This window comes from Cenococcum geophilum (assembly GCF_001692895.1).
Source record: "Cenococcum geophilum 1.58 unplaced genomic scaffold K441scaffold_49, whole genome shotgun sequence".
Classification (NCBI taxonomy): Eukaryota; Fungi; Ascomycota; class Dothideomycetes; order Gloniales; family Gloniaceae; genus Cenococcum; species Cenococcum geophilum.
In genome coordinates this window covers 918,553-942,241 of record NW_027137607.1, presented here as the reverse complement: position 1 = coordinate 942,241, position 23,689 = coordinate 918,553, and the positions used below count along the sequence as shown (strand labels likewise).

The window sequence follows — 23,689 nt, the reverse complement described above, 5'->3', positions numbered from 1 at the left end:
AGAATATGCCTAAATAAGCAGGAAAGGAACCTGCCGGCCCCTTCAAAACAATATTGATGGTGAATTGAGCCTCACACCAAGAGTACACAGACGCCCAATTAGTCTGTCAATAACAAGGCTGAGGATCTAGGCTCTTCTTCGTGGTCATCGTGGCGGCTGTGGCCCTCCCACAAACGCTTCTATTTAGCAAAGCTGACCTGAGGCTGATCAATGTTAGACGAATACTGGACCGTTATAGGCGCGTAAGTTTCTAGGGGTTCGGCCCTCGTGGTTCTCCCAATATGGTGGCGTGCGGCTGTGAGAGTGTCTTGGTATTCTTGTTCAGGAGTAATGGTATATATTTGCCTGACGTCTGCCTAAGAGGCATTAGTTTCTCTACGTCTCTCTTTCTCAGGTTGCCCGGAGTGTCGTTCTTTTTACTGTCATTCGCTTAACCATTCATCTACGTATTTTATTTGTTCAAATCCACCTTCGTTTTCGGGGAGCTGCTCTGCAGCTAAACCATACGTTCATTTCATCAAGATTTGGAATTTTTTCCTCTCTGCTGCGGGCTCTTTGAACAAGATGTGGGTTTGCATCACTCATCCTGTAACGCTTAGAGGCTAATGACAGCGATAGGAGGCTTCTATTCCCTCAGGCCCAGGTCGTCTCCGTGGCCCTCATCTCATGGCTCATACCATTCTCAACCTGCACTCCTTTCGGTACCATCAATGGACCTCTCCACCAGCACGCTGAGCACGAGATGATCACTCGACTCGCGTTTCGATGCTTGGACGGGCAGAAGTCTGATGGCATCTGCTTTGAGCCTACATCGCTAGACAATCTTGCGGGAAGCTCTGGCTTCAACGGAGCCGTTGGCTCGCCGGACAGCCTCACTCCATTACCAGAGAGCGCTGTGGCTCACTGCGACGACGCTGACTTTCTAAACATTCCCGACTATCCGCAGTCGCGTGTAGCTGCAACTGAACGGCTTCAGGCGTGTGTCAATCACTTGAGAATTCGATTTGGTCAAGGCATCCGCGGCGCAGGACGCATGGTCGATAGCGACAACAAACTCATCTCTGAAGAGGTCGATCTTATTAACTTCGGGCAATGCGGTTTTAACCACCGAGAGACTACGGATGACGTGATTGACAGAGCCAAATGCGTTGCTCTTGAGGGCCTTGGTCGGGCTCTTCACGGGACTGAAGACTTTTATAGCCACAGCAACTGGGCTGACCAGGCTGATCCGAACCGGCCTATCTCCGTTACCAACCCGCCTGGTCTTAACCTGAGAACCCTTGCTTCCTTCCTAGACCTCCGTGCTACAAATAATATTAGCAGCCAAGTCCCCCCCGATTTGACCACGGGTTGTTTCAATGAGGCCGAGCTGCTTCCTAACGGAGGCACCGGATCGTTTGGTTGCCGGAATCGCGTTATCCACGAGAATCTGAACAAGGACCATGGTATCATAACATTGGACGGTACGATCACCGCTGATCCTGTCGGTGTGCCTCGAGAAGCAGTACCCGGAAACTTTGATCGGGCCGTTTTGTCTGCGATCTCTGACGCCAGAGAAAGGTGGAAGAACTTCCGCGACGAGATGACACGCCAACATGGAGCCGAGAAGGCGAGCCTGTTAATATGCGCACTTGTCAGAGATAATCCTGCCAAAGACTGTCGCAACCGGAAAATCTCGATTGTGGTCGATTCTTCAGGTTCTAACATGTGGACCGATCCTTCGAACCTTCGCATTCAAGCTGCCAAGGGCTTGAACGCGAGGCTCACCACGGCAGCCCAAGCTGGTCCAGGCGTTATCCCGGACAAGGTTGCCGTCATTGATTTTGATGACAGCGCTCGGGTTCTTTACCCTATGGGTGATCCAGAGGGGGCTACGGGCACATTCGACGCCATTGACTCCTCTGGAGGGACGGACATCGGAGCTGGCATCTCGCTCGGCATCGACGAGATTATGAAGGATCAGCCAGGGCTATTCGCGAAGCGTTCCGGAATCATCGTTTTGACAGACGGTGAAGACTTCAGCCCCGCTAATCAGATCTTTCAGCTCGCTCGTGCTAAGATTCAGGGTATTCGAGTCAACTATGGCTTTCTGAGCCCGCCCGCCTTCCCTGTGGCTCGGAAGCGTTCGCTGGTGAAGCGGGATCCCAATCCAGACGTTGTCGCGGCCATCCTGAGCACCGGTGGTACTTTTGGAGTCATCGAGTCTGCCAAAGCTCAGAAGAACTTCATCCACCTAGTCATTGCACGCGGAGCCACTGAGATCGACGCTCCTGTCGGCAGCACCATCCTCGCGTCTGGTGTCACGGTTACCGAGAACGTAACGCCCGAGAAGCACTCACACGACTTCACGTACTCAGCGTCCGCTGGAGAGCATATGAACTTTACCCTGACTATTGTTAGTGGCAGCGAGGGCCTGAATGCTGTGCTGCGAAACGTCCGCGAGAATGTCGATATCAAGACGATGAGTGCAACAGCCGGGAGCCCATCCACCATTGCTTTCGACGCCCTTGCGAGCACAGAGCTTGAATTAATTGTGTCTACGTCGGGGAATGCGACGTCTGAAGTCATCTTCAGTGTTGGAATGGACACAGATATGCCTGAGAAGATAGAAACGACAACGAGCTCGTCGGTCATGCCGAGCACTACCAGCTTGACCTTCACTACGACATCGAGCGTGTTCAACGCGACGTCCACCGCCATATCACCAACAGCAAATATCACTACATCTAGTTTATTCAACACCACACTTCCTTCAGCATTCTCCTCAACTGCTTTGAGCACTAACGGTTCAGGGGTGTATCCTCACTCCAGTTCGAAAGCTGCGTATCCAACTAGTCATGTTGCCTATACGTAAGTCCAAACATGCTTTCCCGTAAATGGCCGTGCTAACATCTTACAGGACTAAAGTGTACACCAGCGTTGGCTCAACTCAAGTCGTCACGACCGTATGCGATGGCCCGGATACCAGAATCTTGACGATTTACCCGACCTCTCGATTTACCAGCGTCATCACGACCGCGGCCCTGGAATACGCAACCACGACATCACGCCCCTCTATCCATATCGGTGCCACTTATCCCGCATACCCGATGCCTTCCGCCGGCTATTCAGAAGCTGCACCGCTGTCTCACAGTCTAGCATACCTATCGCAGTATAGCGAGTACGTGTCCTCGGCCTATGAACACCTCCAGAGTGAATATTCTGTGGCGTCTCCGTATCCCTCGGCAGCCGGATACTCAGAAGTTCCCTCGGCTTCGTACGGCCATGATTATGCGACAGTTTCGGCCATCGAGACTATTAAGTATGATGCTACGTTGCCTCTACCTCCGCTATCCGCTCCAACCGTAGTAGTGGTCACTAAGCAGGCTGCTTCATCTGGGTACCCCTTGAACCCTGGCAGTACTTCGGCGAGTCCATATGTCTACTCCAATGCAACAACATCTTACAGCGTAGGCAATTCTACAGCGACTGCTACTGGACCAGTCCTCTACACTGGTGGAGCGAGGGCACATGTTGTGCGCGATGTAGTGGGCGGTGTTGCTGGGGCTGTTGTCGCAGTTATGGGATTGGGCATATTGTGAGAATGAAGTGTGTTCGGGAAGAAACTAGAGCGAAGGAGGGTTAATGCAGGACGGTATGTAATGTAATGTAATGTAATATAATTCGATGTCGATGATCTCTGTAACTCATTCACTCTTAGCAATCTCAGAGCTCGTTGAAATATTTGCAGTGGTCTCATCTCTGTAGAACTATAATTGGCGGTACGGCAGCCTAATATGCACACAAATACTTATCTTTCCTATTTAGGGAATTAAGTTGCTTATGTTCGTATTATGAACTCCTCCAACCAAAAGATACTTCGATGTTACGTCCGCGTTATATCGAACTGAGTAACGTCCAAGAGGGAGGCCTGTATGGTTTGACTTGGGCTCACGTTGGAACGGGGTTAGGCTTCAGTAGTATTGAAGGTGTGTAACAAATTGATTTGTGAAATAGTTCAGCCGTTAGATCCAACCAAGAGTCGAAAGTCAAAACATGAGTTGAGTACGAAGGAGAGAAAATAATAGGAAACCCTTCGGCTTATATCCTTTCTATACTTTATACAATTTAGTTCTGCTCTGCGTGCTCTGCTTTTGCCAAGCCAGGTTACCGAAAGCACCTTTACTTTTACTTCTCTTCGTAGAGCGCGAAGCCTCACATCGGAATCGCGCTTGGCGTCCGATAGTGTGCTGCTAGTTATTTATTATTAGGGTCGTCCGCATCGAAAGCAATTCGGTCACTTATGCTAAACCATAGGGATTCTCAGGCCTATTAGAGTAGAGACGTAACCTTGGAATACTGGATAGCCGAGCGAACGACTCACGTGGATTTAATCTAAAACTACCTGCATACCTATATTTAACCCCTCGCACTTCCAACTGTATAGTCTAAGGTAAAAGTCTTAGCATAGCAATCTGCTCGGTGGTGCGATCCACTCGCTGGTGGAATACGTTATTACCTTATTGTGTTATAAGAAATACGACTTCATCTTCGAGTCCATATAAAGTGTGGCCATCAATAATCTAGTTGAATAGATAGGCTCTGCAGCCACTTAGTGCGCTGAAGGGATTTAGTTCAACGAGCTGGACTTCGTTGCCTTTTTGTAATGTGACGTTGAATGAGAACCCGTATTTGATGAGCAATGCTTAGATATCTTGATCAAGTAACTAATTAGTATATTTAATGATTTCTTGTAAAATTGCTATCGCACTATCGTAGACTTAGTTAGTAATTTGCTGTATAGTCATTCCGCCCGAAACATTAAATGGTGAATGCTACCTACACTGCGTGATCGCAGCTGGTAGTAGAACAAAGACCTAAAATTCGTACGAAGCATCCATGTTACTATTCTAGGGGTTTAATATGCCAGTCATTGTTATGTCTCGTCCCTGCTCTGTAGCTTCTTACGCCTCTCGATGAAGTGGGCCATAGACACGTATACTCAACGCTAATTTTGTAACTAAGTCTTTAATGCTGCGTACTGCGCCAGGCACCAGTAGGCTATCTTTCAGACTCATCTGGTCTAGACGTACAAACCATTCCTTAGTTCCATTGAATAAGTTTTTCAAGGCAGTACCCAATTTGCAAGACTCCCACGTTTCAGCAGCGTCTTCAAGAATTTGCTGATTAACCTTGCCATAGTTAACCCAGCTGGAGTGGCAGCGCATTAGATCTTCAAATAAGAATAATGGTATTTAAAAGACTTGAGGGTCTTGCAATTCTTGACTCTTGACAATTACTAGGAGCCATAAAGTGTACCCGTATGCTGTCCATGGCGGGTTTGAATGGGTGAAGTTGGAGGTGTCTGGGGTAGCTGGGGCGATTTCTTCTAATTCGTGGAGAGAAGGTTGAAGCGTGGGGTACGTGATACTGGGTTTGAACTATCTCGATTGATGCGAGCCGCCGCAGTAATATCTGCTTCGACTTCCACGAAAGGACCGTACGGAGTTGCATTTTGAGATTGTAGCTATAGTGTGGCGTGGCAATTGTCGGGGAGTAGACTCGACTTTAAGTACCTGAAAGTTGCCTAAGTCAACGTTGACTCACAATGATGACAAGAGTATCTGAGTCACTTGCTTAGCGGGTTGATGGGGCGAGGAGCGATGCCCGATATGGATAAGCGAGGGACTGCACTAAACCCGAAGAGAGAGTCCCTGGACAGGCAACTTCTTATTAATTAACTAAACGCTCTATACCATGGATATGCTTATTAAGCACTATAAGCGATTAAAGGTACAATTTCTAGTTAAAATTAAGGTTTTGCTAATTTATAATGTTATAGAATTAATATTACTTAAACCTACAACTTCTTTTTGCTATTATTACTAGCTAGTATACCTTTAATAAATACTACAAGCTCACTAATAACACTCCTATATACGCCATGTTAATCCTTCTATATTCTTTATATTACAAAACCTATATTACAAGGCACTGGAATAAGAAGTGGCATAAGGCATCTTTTAACGTAGTGAGGAAACTATAAGAGGACGGGTATATATATCGCGAAGTTAAACTAAAGCCTAGCTCTACTAATTGCTCTACTAAGCCTTCTAAAACTAAGCTCTATATACGCATACTTAATATTACTAGTAGCGTAGAAGATGAATATAAAGACTTTTATTAAAGCAAAGCCCATCTTAATATAAGGTATGGCGCTATACCGATAACTTCTATAGATGGCTATTAATATATTATCTATACTATATATATTAGTAGAGGCCGAGCAAGTGTTTTTAGGGGGCTTTTAAATAATTATATGGGACCATATAAGGCTTAGAAGTATAAATATTAAATATATAGAGTGCTTAATGAGTTGGTTAAAAAGTTCGGAGTCAAAATATCAACACTAGCCGAGGTTTTAGTGCCTTGGCGGGCACTAACGGAGCTGTTGCTCTGACCTTGCTGAGGTAAGTGCGACTCAACAACCGTGAGAACCACGGAAAAACCCCTCCTCCGGTTCTTCGAAGTTTTGGTAAGTGTAAACCTCAGCCATTCTGTAACCTATAATCCGCCAAGATGCTTTGCGCGAGTAAGTATTCTATCACCTGTTAAACGGAAGCTTGTAGCTCTGACAGGTTCATTAGTATCCGGCGAAGCGCCTCAAGTCCCTGTAGCTTCACGCAAGAGTGGTATGTCGAAACCCAGTTTAGTTTGCAGTTGTATTTGGAAAGCTACTGACAAACGCCAGGTAACGTTTTTGAGAAGCGTCTGATTGAAGCCCACATTGCAGAGCATCATACGGACCCGGTTACTGGCGAGGACCTGTCTGCGGATGACCTCATTGAGCTGAAGTCGGCTCGAGTTGTTCGACCACGACCTCCGACTCTCACATCTATTCCCTCGCTCCTCCACGCGTTTCAAACAGAATGGGACGCGATCGCTCTCGAAACGTTTACGCTGAAGCAGCAGCTGGCACAAACGCGACAGGAGCTTAGCACTGCCCTATACCAGAATGACGCTGCGACGAGGGTTATTGCAAGGCTTACGAGGGAAAGAGACGAAGCTAGAGATGCGCTGTCAAACGTCACGATAAGCGCTGGAGGTGCGACTAGTAATGGAGATGCTATGCATGTGGATAGCCAAGAGCTACCGGAGGCGCTCGCAGTGAAAGTGGATGAAACTCAGAAAGAGTATACGCCTTTAGAATTCCCAGATTATGATCTTTCCTAACATATAATAGGCTTTCAAGCACAAGACGCAAGAGGCCAGTGCCAGAGAATTGGGCGACTGCGGAAACTATCCAAGCCATAGAATCTACACAATTCACTGACTCCCTCTACCCTGGAAGCAACTCAGTCTCCCTCGACGAATCAGGAAATCTGGCGCTTTTTGGTGGTGTTGATGGTTTTGCTGGCATCTATTCTATATCACAAAAAGAAACAGTCCGCATATTGAAGTGTGGTAGTGCAGTGACCGCGACTTCATGGTGGGACTCTCGGCAGGTTGTTGCTACTTTTGCTGGAGCAGTCAAGTGTTTTGAAAATGGCGCAGAAATTGGCCAACTCGGCTCTCATGCTGGAGCGGCAACATCACTAGCTATGCATCCTAGTGGTCATATCCTGGCATCGACGGGAGTGGACAAAAGCTTCATATTCTATGATCTCTCTAATATGAAGGTTGCTTCACATATTTACACGGAATCAGGTAAGTATCGTCATGCTATTATCATCTAGGCTCTGCTCTAATACCCGAAACAGAGATCACTTGCAGTGAGTTCCACCCAGACGGGCACCTTTTTGCGGTTGGAGGAAAAGATGGCCAAATCAGACTATTTGATGTCAAATCTGGAGCTACTATGGCATCTTTCGATGCTGGTGGTCCGCCACAGAGCATTTCATTCTCTGAGAATGGCACTTGGTTCGCGTCAGTTGTTAGAGGTCAAACCAGTGTCGCTATCTGGGATCTGAGGAAGATGGCGACCATCAAGGTGCTCGAAATTGGTAGTCCGGTGGAGAGTGTGCACTGGGATTACACCGGGCAGTTTGCGGCGATTGCAGGCCCAGGATGTGTTTCTGTGCAACAGTACTCGAAGTCCTCGAAGAGTTGGTCTGAGCCGTTTAGGAAGGCGGTTCCAGCAAAGGATGTGCAATGGGGACCGAATGCTTCTTCTTTAGTCGTGTTGACTCCAGAAGGAGGCATCAATGTCTTGGGCTCATAAGTTATGAGAGTCAGATTTTGGTTATAGGGCGGCGTTCAGAAGTGTAACAACACTACCCCTTTGCAGTAATATAAGGCGAGCAAGGAATGCTTCTAAAGCCATGGCCAACTTGTTTGACAGCGCGACTCGTGATACCAGCGGGTTGGTCTTGGGTGTAGTGAATTTTAGCTAGAAGACTCAATTACAGCGCCTTGAATAACTATTAACAGTCACCAGTTCACTACTTTACTGTGGTGCTCTTACGTGATTTCGTTCAGTCGAATGACCTCCCGAAGTCGCAAATCGCCGAGAACCAACTCCCCCCCATCCTTGCCACCACCGAGACCAGCGAACAACCAACACAGCAACGCACCGACACTTAACTCTCCTGCAACTTGACCACCTCCTCACTGCCAACACTCCTCCCTTCCTCCAAACGATAGGCTTCTTTCAAGTCTGATCAGAGCATGGAAGGCGACTCGTACTTCGGTTGTTCGCATAGACATAAGGTACGTTCCTTCTCACAAACATGACCCACAGGGCCCAGAGCGACTGCGCTCATTCTGCAAGTACTTTCTTACTAACATGATTTCTCTCTACCAGAGGACACATGCTGAGATGGAAGGCGACCATCACCAGTCTCCAACCTGGAATCCGTACCATCGATCTTCAACCGCCGAGTCTCGTTCCAGCCAAAGCCACCCTCGAATGTCAGGGCTACACCTCCCTCCGCTGAGGCCTCAAAGATTCGTTGAAGATAGCTTGGATTCTAGGCGGCCAGCATCTATAACAACCACATCAAGTAGTTCGCAGGCCTTTATCGATCTCACGGCCGACGATGCTGGACCCTCCGCTCCTCAGGAACCTGTGCAGGCCTTTTCCAACCGAGCCTCACGCCCTCCTCGATACAACCGCGAGATAATAGACATAGAAGAAGACACGCAGCCTCCGATACATATACCAGATAGTCCGGAAGTGGAATTTATCTCTGCAAGAACTATAGATCCACCGCGCCAACCCTCCCAACCGCGACTCTACTCTGACATCGACTTGACAGATGAAGATTTTGAGATATATGGTGTGCGGCCACGGGAAGGAGGGGGAGGAGGGGTGAACGTGGCCTCACCTGCTATTCGATTCGCGAGGGAGGTGGAGGACATTTTTAGAGAGGCAGCAGGTCTCTCACACCTTCGACGGGCAATACAGAGAGTACGAGGGCCTGGTGCGCGACGAGATACTGTGGGAGTGGGAGTGGAAGTACAGCCAAGGGCTGGACGCCACAGAACGAACGTCATATTCAATGCACCAAACTTGGATTTTGAAGTCGTGGGCTTCGATTTGGGACAACAACGGCAAAGGACAGTAACCCCCACATATGAAGCACCACAGGCTGCGCCAGAAGGATTTACAAGATCTCCAGCGGAGGATGACGTGCTCGTCTGTCCAAATTGTGGGGACGAGTTGTGCGTCGGAGATACCGATCTGAAGAAGCAAGTTTGGATTCTCAAAGGATGTGGTCACGTAGGTTTTTCCAGACGCTTTATTGAGGCAAAACAGGAGCTGACACCTTTGTAGGTCTATTGTGGTGACTGCACAGAGAACCGAGCACTCAAACCTAAGAAAAAGAAGGAAAAAGGCGCAGTGCGCTCCGCCCCTTTCAAAACTTGCGTAGTGGAAGGGTGTGATAAGAAGTGCGCAGCTCGAGGAGCGATGATCCAAATTTTCTTATAAGTTTTGCATGCTCTGGAGTATTGAATTTTCTCCCTGATGCCTGTTTCCTTACTCCCACTTTTATGTACGCATTTACCTGGCGGTTCCCGTGGTATTTGGCAATGCCCTCTCGTGAATACTCAGGTTTCTTCTCTCTTCCATTTTACTTTTAGTTTGGTTTGTTGTTGCATAGCCTGAGGAGTTACAGCGTCGCATACTTGTGGCATATCTAGATGAATATCTTAGTTATGGGACGAGATGACGGATAATGAGGGTCCGGCGTATCTTTAGCGAAACCATGGACTGTAATTATGCCGAATGACATAGCAGTATTTAAACACATTTATCCTCTATGCCACCGTCCGCTACTTGGTGTGATACTGACCCCTCGGGGTTTCCGGCGTTAACGCCAAGCCGGACCCTGATCCCTGCCGGAAATATCCCAACAACAAACGAAAGCTCCGGAGATACATTCAAGCTCCACAGCCCACCTGTCAGTTCTCTAGGAGCTCCCTACGAGCCAACCCACGCTTCTGTACACTGAACTGGCCTAAGATTTTCTTTCTGTCGCAAATTCACAATGGCAAGCCAAACCCGGTCACTACCGCGAGCTTCGTCCGCACCTTCGCCGCTTAATAATACATACCTCGTTGCTTATAACTTCGTCTCTGCAATTCTATGGCTGACCGTGCTAGAACGCGTCATTACAATCGCGCCGGTGGCGGGGCCGGGAAAGGTGTATCAAACATCGGAGGCGTTTGCGCGGTTGACACAGACGGTGGCGTTGGCGGAGGTGCTGCATAGTCTTTTTGGTGAGTTCGAGGGGTCTCTTTGCAGAAATTGCTTAGCATGGGTATAGCAGTAAGGAAGGCACTGAAAGGGGGGCTTGGAGCTGATGATGGTAAGGAGCTCGGGTAGTATGTTGAGCAAACAAGAGGAGCTTGGGAATCTTCTGTGAAGGTTATACGCGGAGTTAGATATGCTTGCTGGATTTTCTAGAAGTGGTGCTTCCCAAGAGCTCTGGCTGATACCCCTTGTCTTTTTCAGGCATCGTTCGCGCGCCCGTCATGACGACCTTAATGCAAGTTGCTAGCCGCATCCTTCTCGTCTGGGGGATCGGATATAACTTCCCTCAAGTCGTAGCTACCAGCCCAGCTTACTCGAGTATGCTGTTTGCTTGGTCAGTCACGGAGGTCGTGAGGTACTCGTACTTCGTGTTTTTCTTGGGTGGAGGAGTGCCATCATGGCTTTCGTGGTTGAGGTGGGTTTATATCTCTACTTGTTTGGCGAGGAAGAGAAGGGCAAGATGAATATTACGGGACAGAGCCATTGGAGATTTGAACACAGCAGTACTGGGAAAAGCTCGAGCGATGGAAATTTCTCTGTTGCCTTGGGAATATCCAGCCTGTATTCACTCACCGTGCTTACTATTTTCTTGCAGATACAACACATTTTATGTACTTTATCCTCTCGGTGTCGCAAGCGAAACCTGGTTAATCTACAAAGCCATCGAGCCAGCCTCGGGGTGGAATCCACTGTTCGGATATGCTCTCTGGGCGATTCTGGCGATTTACGTACCCGGTAGGCGTCTTGCTCTCACAAGTCGTATGGTGCTAATTTAAGTCTAGGCTTCTATATTCTTTTCACGCACATGATCAAGCAGCGAAGACGAATCATGCGTGGCAAGGGAAGGGCAAGGGGGTGATATGAGTGATGAGCTTTCTCAGTAATTATTTTGGTAAAATAGGGATTTTGGCATCACCGTCCCGTAATTACGAAAGGCTTGAGAACACAATTCTAGAGAATGTATAGTATGTTCTGTTCAAATACCTGAAATGACATTTTATGGAGTTATATTGCAGACTTTTCTCGCTCCTGGGTACTCACCAGACCACCTATCTGCTGTTCTTAAATCTCAAGCTTCTCATCTTGCGCGATCTTGATAATCTGGAATCACAATACCGCGCTCTGGGATATGGAAGGACCGTACCTGGGCGTAAGGATACCCTGCATGTTATATTTACCACCAACCTTTATTCAAGTCTCCCAAGGTCACACAAACCCCCCACGGCACTTCTTGCGCTTTACCATACCATCGAGAATGGCTCTCGTGACCGGATTCTCGGGATTACGCCGCCTTAGACCTAGAGGCAACATGTAACGGAAAAAGCCTCTAACTTGCTAACCTGATGAATTCCGCTGCGAATTCTGTCAACACGAAAACGTGACGCAAGAATGGATATTGTGGAAGTAATATCGGCGATGATAGTGACAGCACCTTGACGCCAATGAGTAGGGAATTTGCTGATGTTCTGGTCAAATGCTATCTGCTGGCCCGATAGTTGGTGTTTTAAAATGTATCTTGTGGGGTTAATCGCCATTTCCTTGTGAGAATTGGTGATTCATCAAATTTAACGGGAAGTTATCGCTAGCTTCAGCTTATATAAATGTCCACAACCATTATCTTGCAAAGATGTCGGTAATCATTACATTATGCCTCTGTATAAAGTCATGGAAAGGATTCTTTCCATGTTAATGTTGTTTTTGGATCTGTAAGACCTCTCAGTCTTTCGACGGCTCTAAAGAAGTGCAGCCGTGGAACTCTGCATCTTGCGCCTTTGTGGGCTGTCCTAGAATCCTCTCTTCTGGTTCACTGTCTTCACGCTTGGTGCAGGAGGACACGAGTGGAGAAAGGCCATTAAGGACCAGCCTGCCTATGACCTGATTAAAGAAGAAATTCGTGATAGCAATTGCATGCTGTGTTATCACGTCTTGAACAGTTGAACTCCTGCGGGAGGAACTCTATCAAAGAACTCCCACTAGCTGTTTTTGTGCCGTCCGATACAACTAGCTCTAGCAAATTTTCGAGACGTGCGAAGCCTGGGAGACCTAGGCAGTCGGTTCTGATTTGTGTAGAGCATTCGATGACTCGAGACTTGAATTTCAATGGCAAGGAAGCCGTAATCGTGATAAGAGTCTAGGCTTGGCCATTCCTCGTGAGATGCCGAGCACAAGATTGACAGCTGCCAGTAGGCAGATACTCTAGTACTTGATCTTCAAGTGATCCCTTTTCCGAACGTTCCGTCGGGTTAACGGCCGGGTATGTGGATGGTAGAGTGATCGAAGTTGTGGGGGTGAAGATACCGGGAAGCGATAGGCAGAATCGTGAGAAGATGGGGCAAGAGGACTTATTGGCGAGATGGAGGATATTGGATTTGGTGACGGGACAGAAAGAACCTGTGATAAGCGTAGCTGTGTCAAATCTTCTGGTTCTTTCGTGGGCATCAATCATACTGTAGAGACGTAATTAGTCTGCACTCACTCAAACCTTGCAATAGGAAGCCAAAAGCGACCGCAGACAACCCACATCAAGAGTGAGCGACGACGAGCAGAGAACAGTAACATCAACTAACAGCACGAGCTATCTACACCTGCCTACAAATATACGAAGACAAAGCCCAACCCAGACCTCAAGGTCCAAGTCACTCTGCAAGTGAACATAGTCGGTTACGATCAACGAAAAATCCCTTCCTCAACTTCCCGCGCAAGGCGGAAATGTCAACGAAAAGAGAGCCATGAAACGGCGGACCAACAAAAATTGCGCCAGTGAAGCCCCCGAAGGAGATTCATACCAGCCCAACGCCGCGCTGTGCAATGCAGGTTGGTCTGATAGGTCGACCGTCTTCTTGATCACGGTGACCCCAACAAGGTAAGTATGAGGAAGGAAATTTGGGTCGGGGGCAGAGCGAGATTATATACTTAAGTGCCAAGGCGCTACAGACTAGCGGCTTGGCTGCTGCCTGGAGCAGGCGAATGCACGTGCTGCCACCGGCAACCTCCGTACCCGAAAAGGCGAATTCTGGGTTGCACAGCATCGCTTGAATTTCGGACATAAGATTTTGGTCGTAGGCTAGCTTGATTTGAGTATACAGTCAAAACTCGTTAGTACGATATTTGATTACAACGATATACTCTATATTACAATCTGCACCCCTTAATCAAAGTTTTTTGGTGTAATATTACAATATACTGACTATTCACAATATCGTTAAGTTTTCCCTACCAAAATCGTTATAACCAGTAGAGATTTTGTATGGGAGGGACCCTACTTGGCCCGTGAGGTAGATGCCCTACACCCTTTTAGGATACCCGGCCACGTATCGGCCTCCTTTTTCCTGCTTGTTAATCTAACACGTGACTCTATGTATAACAATACCATTGATATTACGATACGGTCGGCCGTACGACCCGCATCGTTATAAAGAGTTTTGACTGTATTCCCCAGAACTCAGCATGGCACAATCCAAGCATGTCAAACAACATACTGGTGGAATAAACTGCTGCTCGTATCCTCCATAAGTAATAGGTGTGTAGCCTAAAGCCATCGGGGTATGCCATGCACCATTCTTCGCTCGTAAAAGTCAAGCCTATGAATCCATGCCCCATAATCGCACTCCGTATTTATCTTGGCACGAAATTCGTGGCTACGAAATAAAACGCCTGTCTGTGAGTTTTGAACGCGCAAATCCTCCCAAACCCATAAGGGTTGCATCGAAGTCAATAAAGCAGCGCCCTCTCACTCAACCTCCATCTCCTCTACCTCTCCACCCTTTCCCCTCTTCTCTCCAACCCACTTAACGAATTCATCCACGACACTCGGCCACGAGGCCTCCTCGTTCCAGAAACCCAAGGACTCATCCTCCAGACACTGCTGCGCGAACTTGAGTGTCTCAGTCCACATATCCTTGTTAACACTCTTCCTCCACTTGGATTCTAGGAACTCGCTCCACCAGTCCAGCCACGGGTTTGCGTCCGTTTTCCAGCGAATTGGTGACGACGGAGAGCTGAATAGCAGCTGCCAGTATGCTAGAGCCATCTCAAGCAGGATGGCTTTCTGGTTGCCCGAACGCGCGATCTGGAAGGTGTATTTGTAGATCTTGGTAAAGGTGTCCTTTGAGCTAGGGAGGGGGAGAGCCTTAACAAGGTTTTTCATGTACGACTTTTGCTTGTCGATAGAATCGGCACTAGTTTAGCTTCTATTAATGATGGCGTTCCGTGCGAGTAATGAATCGTACGGACGAATCTTACTTCAGCGCGGACCAGCCTTCCACGAATCCTTCGCGGCTCATCTCGCCCATAGTTGGACTCTGCACTATTTCCGAGACAGCGAGCATTCCGATGTCTTCAATGCTAACGCCAATATCTCCGAGGTACTTTGCCATACCTTCCATGAGAACAGAGTCGGGCGAACTGGGATCATCTGCGGGCACAGAATGCTTAATAAATACTTTCTTTCAATTGGAGTGGAGGTCGGTCAGAAAGTCTCCAATAACGCTAAGAAGCTATGTAGATTTACCTCGATACTTGTCGAAGATCTTGCTCAGACTCGACTTGCTTGAATTGGATGTTGCGGGCGCACCACTACCGCCTGAAAAATATCTAGAACGTGGAAGAATTGTCAGTAACGGTTCTGGCAATAAGTTCCAATTGGAATATGTTAAAGGAACATAAGAGGAACTGTGAATAAAATGATGACAGGAAGAGCTTTCAGAAATCGATCTTGGCGTGGCCGTTGTAGACTCATTCTGGACTGAGCGAATGCGAGTCTTGTGAGTTCCTCAAATAGGTGTAGTAATAGACTCGAGATTCCTGTTCAGTGATTGGCATATTTTCTACCGTCGGATAATCGGTTTGGATCAACTGGACCTGAATCCGCTGAAGAACTTAACGCGAGGTTGCTTGGTGGATATCCAGGACTCTAACACGTTGTAAAGCTCGGTGACGCGTAGTAAAGTGCCGGAGTATCACAAGTACGAACAAAGACACTTGTAGGCTAGCTAAATATATAGCCACGATAACTATATATAGTTTCTTGATTTGAAATGAACCCTGGGTAGAACGAATGCGCGTGTTGGCCTTGAATGCCACTTCGAGAATATTGTGCTTGATATATTGTAGGACGATATGGTGATATATATCCCGACATTGAGTTGGAAGAAGGTGGATCCCGGCCTTTAAGGCCATATGGGAGATGTAGCTGGTGTCTGGGCACCGGGAAATCGTATGTTTGAGGGGCCTGGACTGAAATATTCAGCGCATGAACGTACTAAGTCTGGAGGCGGTTCGTAAGGCCCGATATATCGCTATCTAGTGTTTGATTGTTCTGAGACTGATGGCCCTCAGCTTGGTTCGCTTGCGGATCGCCGGCTTGTAATTCAGCATCTCGTCGGCGCTGAGCCAGCCTGGCCATGTTGGCTAGCTTTATCCTGTCTAGATCACCTTTTCCGAACTTTTTGGAGAGTGCGGATTTCGTTAGATGATGAATAGGTGGCGCTGAAGTGGGAGAATAGTCAAATGTAGCTTTAGGTGGCCACACAGGTTTGTGTTCTTCAACAAAGTTATTTCCTAGAGAAAGAGTTGTGGGCCTTGGGAAAGTAATAACTATCCGGACCAATTGTTGTAGCAGCGACGAAGGTTGATTTGCGGCAACGGCGACTCCAATCACCCATGACCACTATTTCATCATTCACCGCTGGTGTTTATAACGGCCGCATGAACAAGGCCAAATTTATCCAGGAGCGTCATATTTCCCTGAAGCTAAGAGTGTTTACTGAATATGTGACCAGCATCCGAATGTTCACAGAACGCCCCTCTCTGTCGGATATTTAGCCGATAAAAGAGGGGAGGGCGGTACTCGAATTACCAAAGTTCCGGAGGCACAAGACCAGACGCAATCTCTTTATCCCTATAACGCGTTTGGACTCCAGGAGTATATCTGATACTATCCAGGGATTCCTATTCCTCATAGAAGGATTTTTGGCCTCGGTAGGAAAAAGTATTGCGGGGTGGTGGTTAAGGTGACATCGCAATCGCAAATTGAAAACATGTCACATACCCATTGACTGCCGATTCTTGATTCCAGTTGTGTGACTTGAGATGCTAGAAAATCGAATCCTAGGTCAGCGAAAGGTAATTCAGTCGAGCGAAGGGAACTTGCAGCAACGCGAGGTGCTCTGGTAGGCAACACACTGGAACAGGGAAGCCCAGCAAGAGGAGAGAGAACAAAAAAACAATAAGGCAGTCAACTCACCCGCACAGCTGTATTCCTGTCTGCAGACGTGAAGGTCATGAACTGGGAAATGGCGTTCTTCTGCGCTGTCGTGTATCCTGGAGGCATTGTGAAGGCTCAAGTTAGTCAAATAAGGAACGAAGCGAGATTGTAGGAGTAATCCTGGTCTCAGGAGAAACTACGAGAAGGATTTGAGGGCTAGGAGGTAAAAGTATGTGCGACAGCGAAAGGTTAAGGTCCAGCATTTCAAGGCAGCCAAAAGATGGCCGATAAGATAATCCGAGGGGTGGAGCGCAATCGAGATGCAGGTGAGCCAAGCCCAACCCCCGTCCTGACCGTCCAGGACAAACCGGGTTAAAGATATTAAGGCCGGGGTAAGACTTACCGTTCTTCATAGCTTTCAACGGCTTCATTTCGGGGCCCTCCGCCTTCAACGTTGCCCTCTTCGCCTTTTTTGTAGTCTCCCCCAAGGCGGCTTCTTCTATTAGGGACGTCTTTTTGCGCTTGAGTGCCATGACGGTGAGGGCTGTCGATGATAGCGATAAACAAATGGTCGTGTGAGTTATATTGTAGATGTGAAGTGGACGAAGTCGATGAAGCATGTGAAACTAGGTTATTCACTAGCAATTGTGAAGCAGGCACCCGCGGTCGGGTTCCCAACCAGCAAAACCGTTCCCACTCCAAAGAGACACTCCAAACTAGAGACATGCCAGCCCCAACCCACAAACCAAACCCGCCGATGTGTTGTCACATTAACAATCTGAGCCGACAAGAAATAATAATTGAAACAACGGATGAAAGGCGCCTTCCGGTATTTGTCCCTAGCTAGAATTTACAAACGACCCCCAGAAATACGATTCGGTGCACTTAATCCCCCAACGGCATCCCATCCACCTCCTCGCTCAATGCTCTCCAATTATCCGCCTGCAGCTCAGCATACTTGACGCGTTCCTGGCTCCAGTCTTGATGCATTTTGCTGACCTGATACTGTGAATGCTGAAAATAGAGAAGCTCATCGCGAACGCATTCTTTAATAAAAACTCCACGAGCGTGCTGGCTAACAATAGACTGCTTGTCCTGTTGTAATGATTAGCGGGCTTTCAAAAGTGAAAAGATTCCAGTCATATGGTTCCATCTTACGCGTAAAATTGCCTCCTCAACCTTTTCCGCCTCTCCAGGCCTTTGCTCCAGCTTGGCCCTTATTGTGGTAAGCTTGTTCTCATTTGCTTGTATCCTCTTCTCCAGTTGTGGAATATTGTCCTTTGCGTAGCGATCTCGTCGGTCAAACAGGTCTCTCATGCTAACGAGACAATCTCTCTGCTTCTTAAAGTCCTCGAGGACGCCTTCGTCCCATGCTCGAGCCTCATCTTCTAGTAAGCTTTGACTGGCGGACAGGTGCTTCGCAGTAGAAGCCAACCCTTCATTTAGCAGAGGGACATCGTTAGTATCAACCGCATAAGTATCAGCAGATACCTCAGTCAGTGATTGCAACGCCAAGGAAAAACGGAGATAATCCGCCGCAATCCCTTCATTCCGTTTAGTAAGCCTTTCAAGCAAATTGCAAAGATTGATATAGACCTCTGCGGATCGACGGACACCCGAACGGACTTGATCAAATAGATCTTGCAGGTTTTGCGGAAGGGAATCCTCCAGAGTGGACGGTAGTGTCTTGCCGACAAACTCCTCCTGCACCGAAATGGTAGCCTGTTTACGCCATACAGCCAATTCCTACATCTATAGTCAGCACATGATTCCAAGCTCACATGTCACGAGGCAGACTTCTACCGTTGGTACAGTGAGGAACATTACTACGAGCTGTTCCTGGGAGAGCACTGGATGACGGACGAGTGAGTTCGCGAAACGTGCAAGCCCTCGGCGTCGTTTCTCCACAAAAGAGGCATCTGCAGCTAAATAGTTGCCGTTGACTAAGAAACCATCAATTCATTGAGCGCAAAGAGGTACTGGAGGACTCACTGGCGACTCGTTTCGGAGGGAGCAAGGGCAGCTGCCGGAAGGGATATCTCTTGTGTAGACAGTCTAATAGCCATACAAAATCACTGTATCTGCGGATAACCTTGCTGCTTCGGCGAGCGCTTGTGACCTCGTAATTCCGATGCTGGAACATGAACATGCCCTCTTTTTCAGAGATTGCTGTCACAGTCACAACTTCTTCAATACCATTACTTGCAACCCTGCCTCCGCCTAAAGATCTACCTAAACCACCCGGATTGTTGCTGCTGCCCTCATCTCCGCCTGAAGGTGGCCCAAATCCCTCGCCTCCTAAGCCAGAGCCTGTGAACCTGTCGGCTGAAGAACCGTTGTAAGCTCCCCAGCCTCCAGCACTCCCTACAGTCGGACGGTCGCCAATATGATTATTAGTCGGTGTTGAGTCGGTGTTCTCGGAGGTAGTTGTAAAGGTATTCGTCGTCCGCGTGGTTATTGTGCCATTAGAAAATGTTGTTGCAGTATTTTGAGTGGTCGTTACATCTTCTATCTGATGATTATGGCCCCGGTGAAGAGCTGGACTACCCCAGGGATCCGTCTCCGGAAACCCAAAAGATTCTTTGCGCATGGGACGCGACCTATTCGGGGTAACTGAGGGCTGGCTCTGCGCTGAGGGGGGTGTAGGAGGCGCAGGCGCAGGTATTGCATTTACTGGTTTGGGAGGGTTTGCGGGTTTCGATATTGGTAATGACGTTTCTGGAAGGTCTGGAGTGACCGTTAGATTTACTACTGTTGCGGTTCGATGAACATCGTCGAGCGCCCAAACTCACTTCGTTTCCTGTCGTCAACGCTATCCAGTGTTACGTCCTCGCCTTCTTGCGCCAGACCAATGAGCGCCAACAAAACATTGAATTCGCTCCTGCTAAACCCTGCTGTTGAGTCCTGCCCAGGATGTACCACAATATCCAATATCTTGGCTTGTGTATCGGCATGAAGACCGCTCTCACCTAGCAGCTTTTTTACGCCCGTCAAACTTATTCCAGCCCCCATGCGGTCACCCGAGGCTAACAGTGCGTCATACGCATCAATATAGCTCTCTGGAACATCAGTCGCAGGCAGGAGGGTCTTGACTAATGTGTCTCGTGCGGCTTTCTTAGGGGTTGGGAAAGCCCATGGCGAATCGGCGCCATCGTTGAAATCATCAGCAAATAAGCTTGAGCCTGCCCTGCCTGTTGGTTTAGGGTCGTCGTCAAAGAGTGCTGATTGTTTTGGCCGGGGGGGCAAGTCGTCATCTCCAAACAGAGACATTGCTACCAACTCAGGATAATACGCTTAGGTCAATCAAGGTGTGAGAAAGATGATACTGCTCGGTTACAGTACGTTTAAATTAGAGAAACCGCTATGACACGGAAAAGGGTTCGATGATGGCATGGCAGTCGTTTCGCCATCCACGCGATATGCGGCGGAACAGGTGCAGGGAACTTATTGTAAGCGTTGTGGTCCGAGCTTCGATAAACGACTCGGATGGCGACTTGGCAAGAAATTGAAGCTCAATATTAAGTTCTATCTCATAATTTGCTATATTCCTAGAGGGATGTAGAAAACTTTGTGCGCTATGCAATCCCATAATAACTATGAAAATTGCGACATCAATGCAAAATGCTTGCGAAGGACCTTTCCACGTGGCCGTTCAACCAAAAGCAAACCCTGGGTATCGTTGCTTCGCCAACCTGACAAAAGGAATCAAATGCGCCAAAATCATGCCCATACCATGGTAAAACTCAATAGTAACAGTAACGCTTTTAAGCCTTTGGCCTGGTGCGCCTCTTCCCTATACATGACACGAATCAGCGACTTAGTCGCCCAAATTACATGCTAGAGCCCTGCTAAGTGCTGCTCAGCGAACGACATTCCCAGTTAATGAAGATGTGCCAGGTTCAGCAAGAGTCGTTGGCATTGCCTGAAATTGTTTCATAGGAGTAGCTCACTCTTCCCTACCCAGCGATGTGACTAGAGATAAAGGAGGACCGAACGCCCCACCGTTCACAACGCTGGGTTGCTGATCTTCTAGCCCACGCCATGTCTCTGCGGCAAATCGAATGCGAGGATCAGTATTTGTAGGACCAAATCCATGCGGAGATCCGTTTGAGGCCCGTAGAGGAGACACAGAACCATTTGCAGTATGCTCTTGTTCGTTCGCGGGAGCCAAATCATTAGTAGAGCTCGCATCTGCTGTGATCCTTCGGACCTGACCAGCGTCACCCGCTGTGAGGTGTTCAGAGGTTTGAGGGTTTTGCAACAAGATCTCCGGTGACCAAGTGCGGCCGCGTGGCTGAGCGGGAATAATGGTTACCGGTAAATTCATCTCTACCTGTCGTGCATTTGCTTTTTCACGGAGCTTCTCGCCTTGTTCTGCCGCAAAAGCTCCTAGCCTGGATTTTAATGCCCATCGTGAGTAGTTGTGAGAGGGTAAATTTGGAGGAACATCGTCTACGGTGATGGGCTCGATCACTCTCCCACGTCGTACTTCTGGTGGTGGCGATGCTCTCCTCCTCTTGAATGGATTGGACACAGCTTGCCAACGCAATTTACCTTTTCTAGGGTGTAAGGGGCCATCCAAGTCATCTTGCAGTTGATCGGCTCCTTCCGTCTCAAAGGGCCTATCTAGTGATTGATGGGTTTGAACTTGAGAAGTTGGTGGGCCGGAGGTATTGAGCGCTTGTCTCTCATCTGTAGGCAATGTGCTTCTCACTATAGGAGGCGATTCGCTAATTGGATGATAGCGGACCGCATATACGGTGCTGGCAGCGCTCGTTGTGTCCGTCCTACTGACTGGAGATGCAATAGGGAGTGGAGGTGTAGGGATCGGAACGTAAGCTGTTGAAGCTGAGTTAGGATGCTGACCGAAGTCTGATCTTCTCTGAACCATGCTTTGGGAATCTGTCCTGCCAAAGGAGTTGACAGCTTGGTCCGCAATATTTTGCTGTGGCCTTGCCCGAGCTGAGCGTTGGGCCACACTTCTCAGTCCATGTTCGTTCAATCCTGAACTATAGGCTCCTCCTCCCCCTCCTCCTCCCCCTCTTCCTCCTCCACCGCCACCACCTCTCCGACCATTTTCAAAGCGATCCCGATAGTTTTGAGGCCAATTGACCTCTTCAGACGGTGTGGCGTCAAGCATCTCATCTCCGTCAAAAATCTCTCTCCCTAAGATTCCATCTTTTCTTTCTTCTCTTTCAAGCGCTTCAATACGCTCAACCCATTCCCAAACAATGACACTAGCGGCTGCGGCACCGACCCATCGAAAGTAATCGCCCCATCCAGCGACTGTATAATTAGAGATATCCGTAATGAAAAATACAACCGGCGTAAGTATTGCAACGAGAGACAATAGAGCGACTATAGAGATATTCCACATCATCGAATGGTAAAAGGCATATCTTCGCTTCGTTATCGAATAGTACATGACCCAAGCAGCATAAAGCATACTTAGAGCGAGTTGAAAGAGGTAGCTGAGGGCCGGAATTGCGTCCACAAAGCGACGAGGTCGACCAGCACCATTCCCCATAAAACTGTTCAGGCAACTGAATGCAATATCCAGCATGATCAGAGCAAATCCAGTCCACTTGATAATGACTTTCTCCTTATGGCGAGGAAAGAGCCGTATTAGGGTCTGAACTTGGGCAAGCCAGAGAAATATGTCAGAGATGACCCTAGATATTTTGATTTCTAACCCTCCGACCACCTCATCCCGGAGAGCCAGTGCATCGGTATATCCGGCCTCATATTGTTTCTCGGCGATTTTGAAGGTGTCGGCGGTTGCCAAGGTCAAGGAGATTGCCACAGTCAAAGCAGCAACCTTTTGAAGCCACGGTCTTGTCCCAACACCAATGACCGATCCACCACCTGTTGCTCCACTTATCATGCCACGTCTTCCTAAAAGTCCCGAACGTCCTCCTGTTCCGCCGACAAAGAATGTACGAGGGGTGATGAGTAGCATTATTACCAACATCCACGAAATCACAGTCGCGGCAGCAGTCGCGTATACCTGCGGCGTTATCGAGGCGTGAAAGGGATCACGCATATCCGCAATGCTTTGAGGGCCATAGCCACCGGTGGCCTCGGACGTGAAGGACGTGGTGCATTCCGGAGTAAAGACCGCGTTGGATGTGAGGGTTACTGTGAAGTCCTTGTCGAGTCTAATCACTCCCAAAGAAGGGAGAGTAAACGGAACGCAATGCTGAGTAGAATAAACATATCAGCATGATACCCTACTACTCACGGGATGACGGATACGCACATGGTAGGGCTGCGTCGTCGTCGCCGCCGCTGCAGCGTTCCACAACTGCCTCCGCTCTCCATCCGCCATGCCTCGTTGGTGTATCACTGATCCGGCAGTGAAAAGAGGCTAGTCTTATCCCATAGGTTAGGAAGCAGGTAGCATAATCAACGAAGTCGTGATGAAGGAGGATCGCTGCTAGGTACGCTGCGCTTGGTGCTTGTACTCCTTGGCCATGGGCTTGGAGTGTCGTAGGGCTGAATTGGCCAGACCGGCCAAGAGTCACGCCTCCGCAGACCTGCGGAGGATAAATTATCCTATCCGGTCGGGCGGATAATAATCCTTTACCTCCGCAAGCTAAGACCATAGAATCAACTAGCGGACATACGTATATCCGCAGGCGGATATCACTAACCTTTTTTGTCAAAAAGTTGATTCTAGGTATTAACTAACGTGTTCGGCAAGCAAGTGGCCACTGCAAGCATGTGGCCACCCCACTAAAATCGCGAAA

General features: G+C 48.3%; 9 protein-coding genes across 9 annotated transcripts; 4 read left to right on the top strand and 5 right to left on the bottom strand.

The window, feature by feature from the left end:
- Window positions 1-301: 301 nt before the first annotated feature.
- K441DRAFT_643768 (uncharacterized protein) lies at window positions 302-2,697 on the top strand (the record flags this gene model as incomplete). The annotated part of the gene is made up of 2 exons (XM_067646734.1): window positions 302-566; window positions 619-2,697. Coding segments are annotated over exons 1-2 (2,079 nt in total), but the record flags the coding sequence as incomplete, so codon positions are not given.
- Window positions 2,698-4,665: 1,968 nt separating this feature from the next.
- Window positions 4,666-5,477, bottom strand: K441DRAFT_666630 (uncharacterized protein). Its single transcript, XM_067649692.1, has one exon. The coding sequence runs from the start codon at window positions 5,205-5,207 to the stop codon at window positions 4,944-4,946; it is 264 nt and encodes an 87-aa protein (XP_067499694.1). The 5' UTR covers window positions 5,208-5,477; the 3' UTR covers window positions 4,666-4,943.
- Window positions 5,478-6,479: 1,002 nt separating this feature from the next.
- On the top strand, window positions 6,480-8,414 carry K441DRAFT_707916 (ubiquitin-protein ligase E4). Its single transcript, XM_067653746.1, has 5 exons — window positions 6,480-6,571; window positions 6,627-6,671; window positions 6,731-7,172; window positions 7,223-7,686; window positions 7,740-8,414. Exons 1-5 carry the CDS (start codon window positions 6,559-6,561, stop codon window positions 8,198-8,200), a joined length of 1,425 nt encoding a protein of 474 aa, XP_067499693.1. The 5' UTR covers window positions 6,480-6,558; the 3' UTR covers window positions 8,201-8,414.
- Window positions 8,415-8,517: 103 nt separating this feature from the next.
- On the top strand, window positions 8,518-10,241 carry K441DRAFT_666628 (uncharacterized protein). The gene is made up of 3 exons (XM_067649691.1): window positions 8,518-8,688; window positions 8,783-9,700; window positions 9,755-10,241. The coding sequence occupies exons 1-3, from the start codon at window positions 8,647-8,649 to the stop codon at window positions 9,908-9,910; spliced, it is 1,116 nt and encodes a 371-aa protein (XP_067499692.1). The 5' UTR covers window positions 8,518-8,646; the 3' UTR covers window positions 9,911-10,241.
- Window positions 10,242-10,373: 132 nt separating this feature from the next.
- Window positions 10,374-11,766, top strand: K441DRAFT_666626 (PTPLA-domain-containing protein). The gene is made up of 4 exons (XM_067649690.1): window positions 10,374-10,701; window positions 10,937-11,150; window positions 11,331-11,470; window positions 11,518-11,766. Exons 1-4 carry the CDS (start codon window positions 10,470-10,472, stop codon window positions 11,592-11,594), a joined length of 663 nt encoding a protein of 220 aa, XP_067499691.1. The 5' UTR covers window positions 10,374-10,469; the 3' UTR covers window positions 11,595-11,766.
- A 2,223-nt stretch (window positions 11,767-13,989) lies between these two features.
- K441DRAFT_666624 (uncharacterized protein) lies at window positions 13,990-17,277 on the bottom strand. Its single transcript, XM_067649689.1, has 5 exons — window positions 16,980-17,277; window positions 16,785-16,828; window positions 15,246-15,328; window positions 14,978-15,149; window positions 13,990-14,913 (listed from the first exon to the last, which is right to left on the bottom strand). The coding sequence occupies exons 1-5, from the start codon at window positions 17,064-17,066 to the stop codon at window positions 14,466-14,468; spliced, it is 834 nt and encodes a 277-aa protein (XP_067499690.1). The 5' UTR covers window positions 17,067-17,277; the 3' UTR covers window positions 13,990-14,465.
- On the bottom strand, window positions 16,685-17,787 carry K441DRAFT_249368 (uncharacterized protein). Its single transcript, XM_067640761.1, has 2 exons — window positions 16,980-17,787; window positions 16,685-16,828 (listed from the first exon to the last, which is right to left on the bottom strand). Exon 1 carries the CDS (start codon window positions 17,558-17,560, stop codon window positions 17,081-17,083), a length of 480 nt encoding a protein of 159 aa, XP_067499689.1. The 5' UTR covers window positions 17,561-17,787; the 3' UTR covers window positions 16,685-16,828; window positions 16,980-17,080.
- Window positions 17,788-17,825: 38 nt separating this feature from the next.
- Window positions 17,826-20,210, bottom strand: K441DRAFT_580344 (sorting nexin mvp1; the record flags this gene model as incomplete). Its single annotated transcript, XM_067644376.1, has 5 exons — window positions 17,826-18,035; window positions 18,099-18,686; window positions 18,744-18,883; window positions 18,933-19,688; window positions 19,733-20,210. The coding sequence occupies 5 exons, from the start codon at window positions 20,208-20,210 to the stop codon at window positions 17,826-17,828; spliced, it is 2,172 nt and encodes a 723-aa protein (XP_067499688.1).
- Window positions 20,211-20,451: 241 nt separating this feature from the next.
- K441DRAFT_643753 (PalH-domain-containing protein) lies at window positions 20,452-23,413 on the bottom strand. The gene is made up of 2 exons (XM_067646733.1): window positions 23,200-23,413; window positions 20,452-23,139 (listed from the first exon to the last, which is right to left on the bottom strand). The coding sequence occupies exons 1-2, from the start codon at window positions 23,266-23,268 to the stop codon at window positions 20,887-20,889; spliced, it is 2,322 nt and encodes a 773-aa protein (XP_067499687.1). The 5' UTR covers window positions 23,269-23,413; the 3' UTR covers window positions 20,452-20,886.
- Between the last annotated feature and the right edge of the window lie 276 nt (window positions 23,414-23,689).